Consider the following 12,932-nt stretch of genomic DNA (forward strand, 5'->3'; position numbering starts at 1 on the left):
TAAATAGTTAAACCAGATTGTTTCTTGTGATTTTTCACTGTAACATATTCGCTTGCAATTATTTAATATATATATATATATATATATATATATATATATATATATATATTAAATAATTAAAAGAACGTGACAGAATAGTAGATTTGATGTAAATGATAAATATTCAAAATAAAATAAAATACACTATTGATTAGTCACGTTGTTGCCTCTTCTCAAAATATTTATCGATTTTGTAAAATCGAACTGTATATAAATGAAAAAGAAAGTCATTATGTAAATGAAGTAAATGATAGTATTCTTTCAAGAACGACGCAATGTGTGATAAAGCAAAAAGTCTGTATTTAAGTCTTATTAATAATTCTTAATTGTTGATATACAGTTTACTTTTTTTTACACTTATTAAAATTGAATTTAAATTGAAATATTACTTTTATGTTCATTAATTTTGGAGGAAATTACTGGCATTAATAATTTCGTCTCTAATTTGAAATTGAAAGTTTTCTACTTTTTATAAACTATGGATTTCATGTAGTGTGTAAGAATGATGTAAGAAGAAATGCTTACCAAATGGTTGACATTAAATATTTTCTTGTTCTACCCTACAATGTTGTATATAAATTTGAACATGTAAACGAAAGTCTTCGTTTACTAATTGTAAGTGTATAAATATTAAAAAAAATGTTTTGATAAAAGTAATATGTTATTGTAAACATTTCAAAAACACCCTTTTTGTAAATATAAATCTTTTTTATACTACATTTTTTATGATTTAATTATTATAATTTTATTTCAATAAGGCCTAAGAAAAGTAAAGTAGAACTATTTGAAAATATATACTGATTACTTATTTTATGTGATTCAAATTTGAAAACAAATACTTAAGTGATTTTTTATAGAATTATTTACTATCTAGTATTTAAATATTTGTATTTTAACTATTACTTGCAATAGGTTTAAATAAAATTCTTAATAGCATTTGCAAAATCAATTGTCAGTGTTTTTTTTTCATTCATAAATTATTAATTGTTACAGCGACAAATATTTATAATTAAAATAGGAATTACTATTTAAATATTAAATAGTATTCTAATATCTATTAAAATAAGCAAATATTGTGACTGATTGAAATTTGCTTAACGTCAATATAAATTATGAATATTTAAGATTAATATATCAATAAGTAAATAAATAACGTTTAAGTGTGAATATTTAAATAATAGATCGTATGACAAAATTCATATAAAAGCTTTAATTAGTCAAAACAAAATTTAAAGTTCAATAAATATTTGAATATCTTAAATGGTGATTCTACTATAATTAAACAGACATTTAAATAATTTATAAAAAATTCGTATTCCATTAAACATAAATTCATCTAATTTTAAATATATTTTCAAATTCGTAAAATGTTAAATACAAATTCATTTAATATACTACAAGGTTTTTGAAAGTACAGAAGTATTTCATTTTTTACTTAACATAATGACAAAAAATTTATGTTTGTTTTCCTTTACATACATGCATTCGTTGTTTTTAACACGACACTATAGTTTCCAGTTAAAATATCAAAAGTAATTTAACAAATAAAAAAAGTTAATAGATTAATATTGTTATTTCATTTATAATGTAATTTTCCACAATCAATATATTAATATTCGTAACATAATTATTTTTTATTAATTTTTGTAATTATTTTGAAACATGTTTAAAGTATGTATAAATTTTTACAGTTAAAATAAAAATGTTAAAACACTGTTATTCCAAAGCCTTAGTTCTACACAATAATTTTATGCTTAACTCATAAAAAATTATTTTAGAAACAATATTTTTATTTTTATTACTTCCAGTTTTAACAAAAATTCTTCTGTAGAGGAAAAAGGTTTTTTAAAAATCATTAGGTGTTTAATTTAAATAAATGTAAACGCGACCTAATGTTATGACACGGTCATATTTTAATGCAAATTGAAATGTTTTACATAAGTGTATTATTTAATACATTTAATGCAAAATATTCGAGCATAGAATTTTATAATATGAAAGATATGGTAAAATTGGATTATGCTATCGTAAAATATAAATCTTGCAGAATGTTTTAGATAAAAATTTTTTTATTCAATATTTAGTAATTATTTAACCTTGCATCGTGCTAAAAGGGAATTAGGTACGATAAAAATAAAAAAGCTAATTATATGTTGAAAATTAAATAATTTATTGTAATAATTTAGTTAATGAGATATAGAGAAAAAGGAAGGAATGAACGTTGGCCATTCGTCTCATTCTCGGTGTAATCAGGCGTTAGAAAATGATGGCAAATCCATCACGCGACTGCTATTATAAATCCATAAAGGAATTTGCGAATCGCAATCAGGCAGAAATATAAAAGTTTATTTTTTGTTGGTGTTAACACGGATTTAAAACAAAAAAAAAAAGTAGCTTACAAGTGGGCGAGCACGACTTACAAGGTCGAGGCGTGGATCTTCGGGGTTTTTCATGACGGGTTTATTGCTAAAAAATGGGATGTCAGGAAGAGCGAAGGAGAAGGGCAGCCACGAGAAGTCAAATGTGAGCGATGAGGAAGGGAAAGGAAGGTGGTAAGGGACGCGGGCGAGAGATTGGGGTAAAAAGGAAAGCCCAACGAACTCGCGCTGCATTTAAATTGTTGAGGCAAATGGATCGCCGATGTGGAGCAAAACAAATAGATTCTCCGAATTTATTATTACGTTGTGGAGAGGAGGTGAATACTCCGCGTCGCAGGGCTTCAAACGTACATGTATTTATGAAAATTAAAAGAAAAGAAATACGAGATCACCTATCGCTTTGACATTGGATTGGTATAAACCGTAAATCATACGGTGATTGATGTCGTCCCCCTTACTTACAGATACGTAAAAATATAGGCGCACGTCTTCGATCAGTCTTTTCTCTTCCTCCGTCACTCTCAGTATTATATGATTAACAATTTTTCTGTTGAACGTTCACTGGGATCATGTATAAACGTCCTTCGAGGTGTCGCGTACGCGACCGCGTCTTCTACCAATCATCATTTTTTCCTCTGTATTTTAACTTACGATAGTCGTCGGCTCGAGTAAGTACTTTTATGCCAATGTTCCTAGTCACGCGTAACAGGACGAAAATATCGTCACAGATATAGAAAATTCTAGAGGTCGTATCGCGATACAGCCAGGTCCATTGTGCCTGAGAAACGAAGTAAGAGAGAGTATTTTCGTGCCCTCGATCCTCCTGCAATTTCGTCAAAGCAATTACATCCTATTTCGAAATTATACATACAAGAAACGTGTTTTATTCTTTGGGAGCCCCGAATGGAGATATGTTTCATACAATGTTTTGAGTTAATCTGATACTAAAAGTCTGTTTCAATGAACAACAGCATCATTTAATGTGCAAAAGCTATTTCTTAGTTGAAAAGAATTTTCTACTGTCACCATTAAACTCAAGATTTTATTTTACATTTTAAAGCTATAATGTCAATTATTGCTGTTAAATATTGTAATAATAAAAATTATATTGTAATTATTTAAAGAACAGTGCCAATTTATATAAACATTTATCATTATTAATATATACGTAGCAAAAGTATTTTTTTTTCTTTTAACTTTTTTTTATAACTTTTTTTTCTTTTTTTTTTTTTTTTCTGGACAAACTAAAAATTTTATGATTAATCATGCAATCAATTACGTAGCTATTTGATGGCGCAATTTTGTTTTCTACTCTACTGACACTTTATGAATTAATATTGCCAATAAAAAAGTATTTACTAGTACATTCGAGTTGTAATAGATGTATGCACTACACTTTGGAATGTAAAAGTTTAGAAACAATTTTACATTATCAATTAAGCACGAATTATTTATTTATTTAAAAAAAAAAATTATACTCCTCGCGAAAAACATAAATTTAATACAACCCAATAGTTATTAACTAAGAAGTTAAATTGATATGGCTATTCAAAAGATTATTGAATCGAAATTACAAAAGTCATTACCACAATTTAAATATACACATTTACTACGTCATAGGTAGTGTTAATTATGCTCATATGTAGGTTCTTAAATTTAATGAAATTGTCTATTTGGAATATTAGACGGTAATAGTCGAAACGTTGAAAATGAATGATTAATTAGCAAAACAAAAATAGTAAAATCGCCATTAATTAAAAAACTTAATGTTTTCATCACAATGATGTATGTCAATATGTCACACAGATATGTAATCAATATTTCAATTAAAATGCATTTTATTTTTAGTATATCAAACAATTAGAAAACATGCATATTGTTTTTATCACATTCGAGTATGGAACAAGCCCATTATCACAGATAAAACGAAGGAACAAAATTCATTTAAATTTTGTTTCACATTTCTGCATGTATGTACGTACATACTGGCGAATGATGAAAATACGTTTGTAATATTAAGCATTTTATTCAATGGATGTCGATAATACGCAAGTGACATAACATAAATATAGAAATTAATGTTTTACCTATGAAATTAAAAGCGGCATTATCTTATTTCACTTTAATCTTTTGTGTACAAATTATATTCAGTAATTCGGTATTTATTATCCTTTTATATTCTTATATAAGATATATTATTAAGTAATTAAATTTTAAAAAGCTTTATCAAATTAAGTATTCTATTTTTATTCGTTACTTTACATTTATTCTAAATATTAACCAAAAGTTCTTTTAATTTCTCATTCGCTCACTAAAATACATTGACTGCTCTTTTATTTTATATTCTAAATATATATCAAATCAATCTTCATCTGTGTAATTTAATTATCCTTACAAGTTGAGACAAATATACGGTTCCAATCTTTAATTATTATATAAATAAAAGTGATGCGATTTGCCTTGAGAAGACGAACTAAAACAAAAATTTAAATCAAAACTAATATATCATAGAAGGTATAAAGGCTTTAATATGCATATCTTCTTCATAAATGAACGTTTAATTTTTATATTTTTCTAAAATATTATATTGGTAAATAAAAATAGATTAGATTAAATAAATTAATTATTTAATAGATGGTTTAATACTTCAAAAACAAGTATATAATTCAATTACTAAAAATGTAACTATATTTCTCATGCAGTATAATATTAAATATAATTAAATAAGAAATAAGTTTTTAAAAATCTAATTAAGGAAATATTTTTTTTTAATTCAGTATTATATTTAGAGATTGGATTTCATTAATGCTAATATATGAATCATATTTATGATATAGATGGAACGAAAAAATTCTTTATTCAACCCGGAGAATATTTGTGAATTATGTCTTTTACAAAGAACAAACCTTTGTATGCAAAGAGTAGGTATAGGTAATTTTGAATAAAACTTCAATAGTAAAAAAAAAGCTTTTAAATTATTGCTACTTTATGCATTATTAATTATAAATTATTGATATTGGAGTTATTGCTATTATTCATTTCATCAATATTTAATAATATATATTCATATGTATTTGTAAATATTAATTACTTTTACAACAACAATTTTCATTTGTAGTTAAAAAAGATTTTACAATATTGTATTTAAAGTGACGTTTGATTTATATTTTATAAAATATCAATATCATGGAAAATAATACGAATTGAACAAAATGGATAAAAATTTGTCAATTGGAATTAAATTTGTTGAATATTTATGTACGATCGATCTATTTAATTTTAAATTATTTTCAAATAATAATTTTTAGTGAAACTCTAATTTCAAAAATATATAATTGCTTTTGAAATTGTTATTTATTTTAAATTTAACAAATGCATTTTTATTTTATATTTAAACATAAAAAATTACTACAAATATTTATTACTCATGCAGTGATGTAATGTGATTAAAAATAACAAAAAAAAGTTCATATTACAAACAACATTTAGAACAGAAGAATGTTATTGCTTTTAAAATAAAAAAATTAGTTGCTAACTAAATATATTAATTAATTAACGTAAATTCTTAAGGTCAAAAAATTGACTTTAATTATAAAACGTTTACAATGTAGCCGAAGCGTGTCAAACGATAAGTTCATGCAATAACAATATGCAAATGAACTATTTTTCTTTTTGTCTTAAAATCTTGATACATTTGTAACTTTAGTATAACGACGATATGATTTAATTTTATTTTTATATTATATTAATCAGTCCAAGTAATTTGGTATTATTAAATCAATGCAAATTCTTGAATATTTTGTCAATAAATATATTTAATTCGCTTATACATGGGAAATTTATTGTAGATATTAAGTCAACTTTTGAATTACAAATAGAATAAATTTATGTTGTAATTTCTCAATATTATTTATAACGCGTAGATCGTGACAGTTATGAAATCCATTTTAAGAAACATATACATACTTCTGTATAATTCTTACGTTTAACAAAAGTGTTAGCTGCTTCTAAAAATTGAAGAGTCTTTGCCTTTTTGAGTTTTGAAAACTTCTAATTTATTTATTTATTAGTTACTAAATAATTATATATATATATATATATATATATGTATGTGTGATTCATGTGTCAATAAAACATGAAAGAAAACTCAGACATTCAATTATACGCATGTAGTTTTGGTCTTTGTAACGCTAATTATTTTTTATAAATAATTTTTTTTATTTTTACGATGATTCATACATGTCTACGGATGATTTAATCTTCAAAAAAAAAAAAAATAATATTAACATCGCGAAAAGGTTAGTAAGATAATTTCTATGGATTAACTTTTAAGTATTGGAAATAATTTTCGTTCCTTAGCATAAACAATCATGAAATAAAAATAATTTAACAAAATTTCTACAATACATATTTCTTAAATGTACATTTATATGTTTTTTTTTGTTTTTTAAATATAATTGTTTGTGGCTTTAATTTGAGAAATAGTTTGTACTATCTTGCATCACATTTATCTGAAGTGTTGATAAATAATATCAAAGACAATAGTATTTATATACCTTATAACAATATGAATTATGAAAACGGTAATAATTAAAATACATTAAAATAAAAAATTTCACATCTGCTTTTGTAATTGAAATGATTTTATTATCTATACAAATAATGTATATTATCAAAAGAATTTAGTTAAGAAATTAATTATATAAAAAATTATAGTTACTTTGTAACAGATAATAATTCCAATTATAGTCGTACAAAAGGACAAAACTAATTATAACAAGGGAATAAGATAAATTTTTAATCTTCGCTCTTATTACTGTCAAGTATTTTTTTTGTTTTTTTTGTTTTCTTAATCATAAATTAGTCATGCGTTATATTCAAATGTGAAGAAATAAGTATTTTTTCATTTTACGTATTTACGAAGTTTAACCAGCGTGTAGATAATGTTAATTGCAATGATTCACATCTAAAACCACGCATTTCCAAGGCTCGTATGAGAATCTGATTAGCTCATTTGAAAATTCTGGTAATTCTTTTGAGACTTGAACTGACTGGATTTATAATCATTGAAAGTTGCACGTATACGTTAATTAATTTTAACAAATCTAAATCGTAAATATTAGCCATTTAATTTGTATAATGAAAAATGGTATAACGAAAAAGAATAATTATTATAATAATTGTTTTATATTAATATATTAATATATTAATAAATTAAATTAATTTATATTAATTAATAAACACAAAATATATTGTCTATATTGTCAAATATCGAAAAGTTTGTGCAATTATTACGTAATTTCTCTAAGTAATTTCATTGCCATCGAGCCACTAAATTAATGAAAGCCTTAATTTGTATTATCCAAAGTAAATATATATATATATATATATATATATATATATATAAATAGCCAGCTTTGGATTTTAATGGGTATTACAAAGCAAATCATCGTATGTATTACCACACATACATTTATAGGTATAAGAAGAGTTAGTTTTAAGAATTAGCTACAGTATAAATGCGAACTAAGTGGAGCGTCTGTTAAACCGTCTAACATTTGTGTTCGTGCAAAAGCAAAATATTCAACTTGTTTGTTACATTGTAGAGTGGGCAGAAAAACCCGTCTCTTTTTCTTAAATTCTATTATTTCTGTCCTCAATGTTTTTTCAAGAGTTTAATTTATATATGTTTTAAAAAATACTGCGTTCCAAATTATAAAATCGTGTGGCAACCAATTCGAGTATTGTTTTATTTGGAGAAAAAATCGTTAGACAGACACAATGAATACTAATTCAACGACTGTCATAACGTGATATGAGATATTTTTCGTTCTTTTTCTAGCCGAAAAGGATTGGTTCGAGCATAAAATACTCGCCTTCCTCTATTTATTGTCGTTCTTTCGTATAGCACCTTGATTCTACACAACTTGCATACGTGATTAACAACCTATACAGAGATAGATTTTTAGACACGTGCACCGAGTATTTGAAGAAAAGACCAATGCTAATACTGGGAATCGAAGACGGACTCCATTATCAATCGAAGACTATCTCGGTAATTAATATATTGAATATGCCTATATAATACCCAATCGATGATGCTTATCATCGTTGCGTTGATAAAAATCAAGAAACATAAACAGCCTGTCTGAAAAAAAAAGAAATGTCATAAATTTCTCATGGGTTCAGAGCTCGACTAAATAATTACGAGATCGCACTGCGATTCAAATGAGCTGCGCACGAAGCGCGCTATCTCTATCAAGGGAGAAAAATTGCGGATTCCATGCGGCTAAGCTGACACCGAACTTAAAAATCTCGCAAGAAAGTAAAAATGTATTACGAAGAAAAAAGATTGAGCTGCAGGTGATAATCGCGCAACTTTCGCAAATGACTGTGGAGTCAACGTGTTGATACGCGACTCCCACCTTTGAGGAGCCTCCGGGCTTTTTTGCGTAATAAGACGTCATGGTCAGAAAGTATATAAACACACGTCGTAGACTCAGTCGTGGCAGTCGCACCTGATTTTACGACTAATACCTAGGTGAGCATAACATAATCCGTGTTTTCTCATGACGCTTACAAACGCTCATTAGAAATCCTCTCTTCTTTCACCCCGTTTTCTCCCTCTCTCTCTCTCTCTCTCACACATACACACACACACACACACACACACATGAATATATATTACTTATATACAGATTTTTGCTGAGAACATTACTTTTCGAATCGTATTCGAAAAAGTATCAGTTACATTTTGTCATGTTCTTTGTCATTTCTGCTCCAATCCGAATCTCATTTCATCTCGCAAACGTCCTCACCCTCGCATCACAGCAAGCGAATCGTTGCCCGCTACGTTGGTCCGGCCCGAGGCCGCGCTACGAAATTTCCTCGTGGCCTCTCCTTTCACTATTGCGATATCGCCACCGTTTGGCAATCGACTCATGTGTGCATACACACTTTTAGCACTTGGAGAAGAAAGAGACGCCTCAACATGAAGACAACACTCGCCCTCAGCCTGTGCGCCGCCTTGGTCGTCGTCCATGCGGCCGAAAAATACACGACCAAATTCGATAATATCGATGTTGACCAGATATTGAAGAACGACCGGCTCCTCACGCCCTACATGAATTGCATACTTAAGGATACGAATTGCACGCCTGACGCCAGGGAGCTCAAGCGTAAGTCACTCACTGGGCGCGCGCTTTTCCCTCGCGGAATACATTGACTGCGCGTTAAAGTTCATTCGGCGCTTATTTCATAAATGCTCGACAAGTTGGAAGCTTTTAACCGAAAATTATATTTATGAGAACTTCGGAGTTCCGCTCGTGAAACAAATTAAGTGAACAGTTTTACTAGCTATCGTATTATTTATTCAGTTTTTTGTTTTTATTTTTTTGTTTTTTGTTTTTTTTTTTGTTTTTGTTTTTATCATTTGTTTTCTTAAAATCTAGCACATTCATTTCTTGAACTATAATCGATTCACATTGAAAGAAGGAAAAATTACGATTTTAAACAAACAATTTCAGCGTCTAATTTATTGCCTGTAATATTATTAATTGATAGTTTGTCGTTTTAAAAATTCAAGGCTTGCCATGAGCGTTCTTAAAAATCGCTAATAATCCTCCGTTGGCCTCGTTACAATTAACTTTGTTTATAATATTATGCGAAGGCGCAATAGTTCACTCAAATAGAAAACTATCATAAGTAATTCTTTACTTTAATTACGGCTCGCAATTACTCCACTATTTAATTAATTGAATTTATTTCAAACGTACACGCATTACATTAGTACGGTAGAAAAAAAATTTTTAACATTGAGCTAAATATAATGTGAACAAAACCTTAGATATCTGAAAGCTATTTGTAATTTGCTTTCAACATTTATATAAAAGATTTTTCATCTTAATATTCATTAATGAACAGAATCGATCTTTACATACAGATTGATTCATTGCTATCATTATGACTAACATCACTAGACAATTTTCAATAATATTAAATAATCTTAGAAAAATTACATTCGATTAAGGATTTCTTAATAGTTTTGGCATTGATACATATATTTGATCGATCGGTAGGTGTACTTCCCGACGCACTGGCGACCAATTGCTCGAAATGCAGTGAAAAGCAGAAGGCTGGCGCCCAAAAAGTGATTTCCTACCTGGCGAAGAACAAGCCCGATGTCTGGAATGAAGTTTTGGCTAAATATGACAAGAATAACGTCTACAGGACCAAGTACGCCGATGAAGCTAGGAAACTCGGAGTTCCCATTTAAGGCACAGCTTGCCGAGAACAGAGAATATAACGGTTGGCGTATTTTGTTAAAATCGGGGGTTCCGCCACATTGCGTTAACCGTGAGCAATGTTAATGTACTTATTAGATATTTTATTTTTCTCCTTAAACTACATACAGGTACGCAACCGTTATTGCCGTGCGAACAAAACGAAAACAAATATTCATTCAAACGAACGAGTATTGTTACAAGAATATAAAAAGATTTGCACAAAAATAAGAAATAAAATTTGTTATAAAAATTAATACCAGTGTTTAAAATCGATCCTATTCCGCTTGAAATTTCCCTCCGATGGTATTATCGACGATTAAACGAGGTAGTTGAGGAAAAAGGAAAGCGTAAAAAGACGGCAATCTACGGTCATATTTAAATGGCAGCTTCTGGCATCGCATGATCGCCAGTCATCGTCGTGTGCTCCTCGATCCGTCGGCAGAGATGTCGACGGCGCCACTTCTCAGGGAGGTCCCTATTAAAAGACACATCCTCTGTCATCGACGTTATCTAGAAAAAATATTAAAATATTAACCGAAAAGAATCCCAACGTTGTTTCACATTTGTCATTATCCGGCCGACGGGCGTCGGTTGCGCCGACGCAGCCTTCAGCTCCCTTCTCGGATTACCACTTTACATCCTCTTAATAGTCGACCCGTGGCTCGAGAAATCCAATAGTAACGTTGGCGTTTAGCCGCTTTTTGTTTCTGCAATTGAGAACATTAATCATGACCCGAACACCCTTGGCACCTCGCGATCTGCCGCCGTATCTGCCACCAAACTCGTCGCCATACAAAATTGCACGTACTTCCGGTGAACAATAACCGATTTTTTCTTTATTGCCCTAAGCGATTCCAATTGCAGCATTAACGATGCTCGAAAACTGATCACTCGGTGGATTTAAAAGTTCAATTACCAGCTCATTGCTGCTCGGGCGGTTTAATCGATCGACTCAACGTATTGCCGCTCTCTGTTCGCGCATTGACGATCTCGTACTTCGACAGCAGAGACGTAGATCGCGTGGTTTAATCCACCACGTCGTGGCTCGAGACAATCAAAAGTCGATGAAAAACACGACAATGTCAAACTCTGACCCGATGATCCCAGTCACTTTACGAGGCTATCATAAGTGTGAACAAGGCGTACCGAGTCGGCCGGTGATGAATTGCTATCGGCTAAAGTACTAATAAAGCTGCTCGGACACGAGATCGAGGGCGATGAGGAATTTGATTCGGCCGGAGCTATAAGGTCGTTGCAAGCGCAGCGAGGAGATGAGCCAGACAGAAATAAAGTGCGAGTTTTACGGGGCTAAGTACTACACGAGAAAACCGACAAGGTTCGAAGGATCAGCCGAGGAGTAGCTCCGACAAGTGCCGATAAGCCTTGCATCCTCTATTAAACTAAGCTTCGGAACCAACAGGTTGAACAATGTTCCAGGACTCCGATGACAAGTGCATCCTTAAAGACCGTTACTCCCGTGGTCGGCTGGATGAAGTTCACCTTCGTGCGTAACCTAATACAGGCGATTAGCCACTGCAATATCGACGATGTAGTCGTCAACCAGGGTTATGTGCCGCGTTTAAAGATTTTCACGTCAATCGGCGTGTGCCAGCCACGTGCGTTTAGACAATAATTAATTTGTACTTAAGACTTGAGGAACGAGCGAAAAAGTCTGCGCGACGCTTAATTAACATTCAAGGTCGAATCAAAGGATATTCACGTAGATTGTGATATGAGAGTTAAAAGCCCGCAGAGCGATTTCACGATGGCTTTATAATTTTTATAAAGTGCAGTACCTCGCTCATATTCATCAAGATGACCATCAATATCACACAACACTGGTACGAGTACCGCATGGTGAACGAAGTTAGAGGGCATGGAGTACGGCAACCTCTACGTCACTTCCTACTTTCAACAAGCCTCTCATGCTCCGAGCACTCAAGAAACTCAAGTAGACAAAACTGGTTGACCTTTACGATACGCGCCAGAATAAAGACAAGAGGATCGATATTTATGGCCGGATGGCCGGCCAAGTTCCTCCTTGAAATAATCATGGTCCCGATTTTTATTCAGTTTGAACAAGTTACTATCGCACGAATTACTGGACGTCGCGAGAACACACGAGCGACACGAGATAAAAAAAAGGCGATAATATACCAGAGCTCCGGAGTACGTTGTTTAGGTTTAGAGAGTTGATTTGATTAGGACAACCCTGCCGAATCGATGGTTC

At 30.4% G+C, this 12,932-nt stretch overlaps 1 protein-coding gene across 1 annotated transcript; it reads left to right on the plus strand.

Moving 5' to 3' along the window:
• Positions 1 to 8,868: 8,868 nt before the first annotated feature.
• Positions 8,869 to 10,710, plus strand: CSP3 (chemosensory protein 3). Its single transcript, XM_011506045.1, has 3 exons — positions 8,869 to 8,958; positions 9,381 to 9,595; positions 10,496 to 10,710. The coding sequence occupies exons 2-3, from the start codon at positions 9,409 to 9,411 to the stop codon at positions 10,690 to 10,692; spliced, it is 384 nt and encodes a 127-aa protein (XP_011504347.1). The 5' UTR covers positions 8,869 to 8,958; positions 9,381 to 9,408; the 3' UTR covers positions 10,693 to 10,710.
• Positions 10,711 to 12,932: the final 2,222 nt, after the last annotated feature.

Source organism: Ceratosolen solmsi, unplaced genomic scaffold, assembly GCF_000503995.2.
Source record: "Ceratosolen solmsi marchali unplaced genomic scaffold, CerSol_1.0 scaffold7, whole genome shotgun sequence".
Taxonomy (NCBI): domain Eukaryota; kingdom Metazoa; phylum Arthropoda; class Insecta; order Hymenoptera; family Agaonidae; genus Ceratosolen; species Ceratosolen solmsi.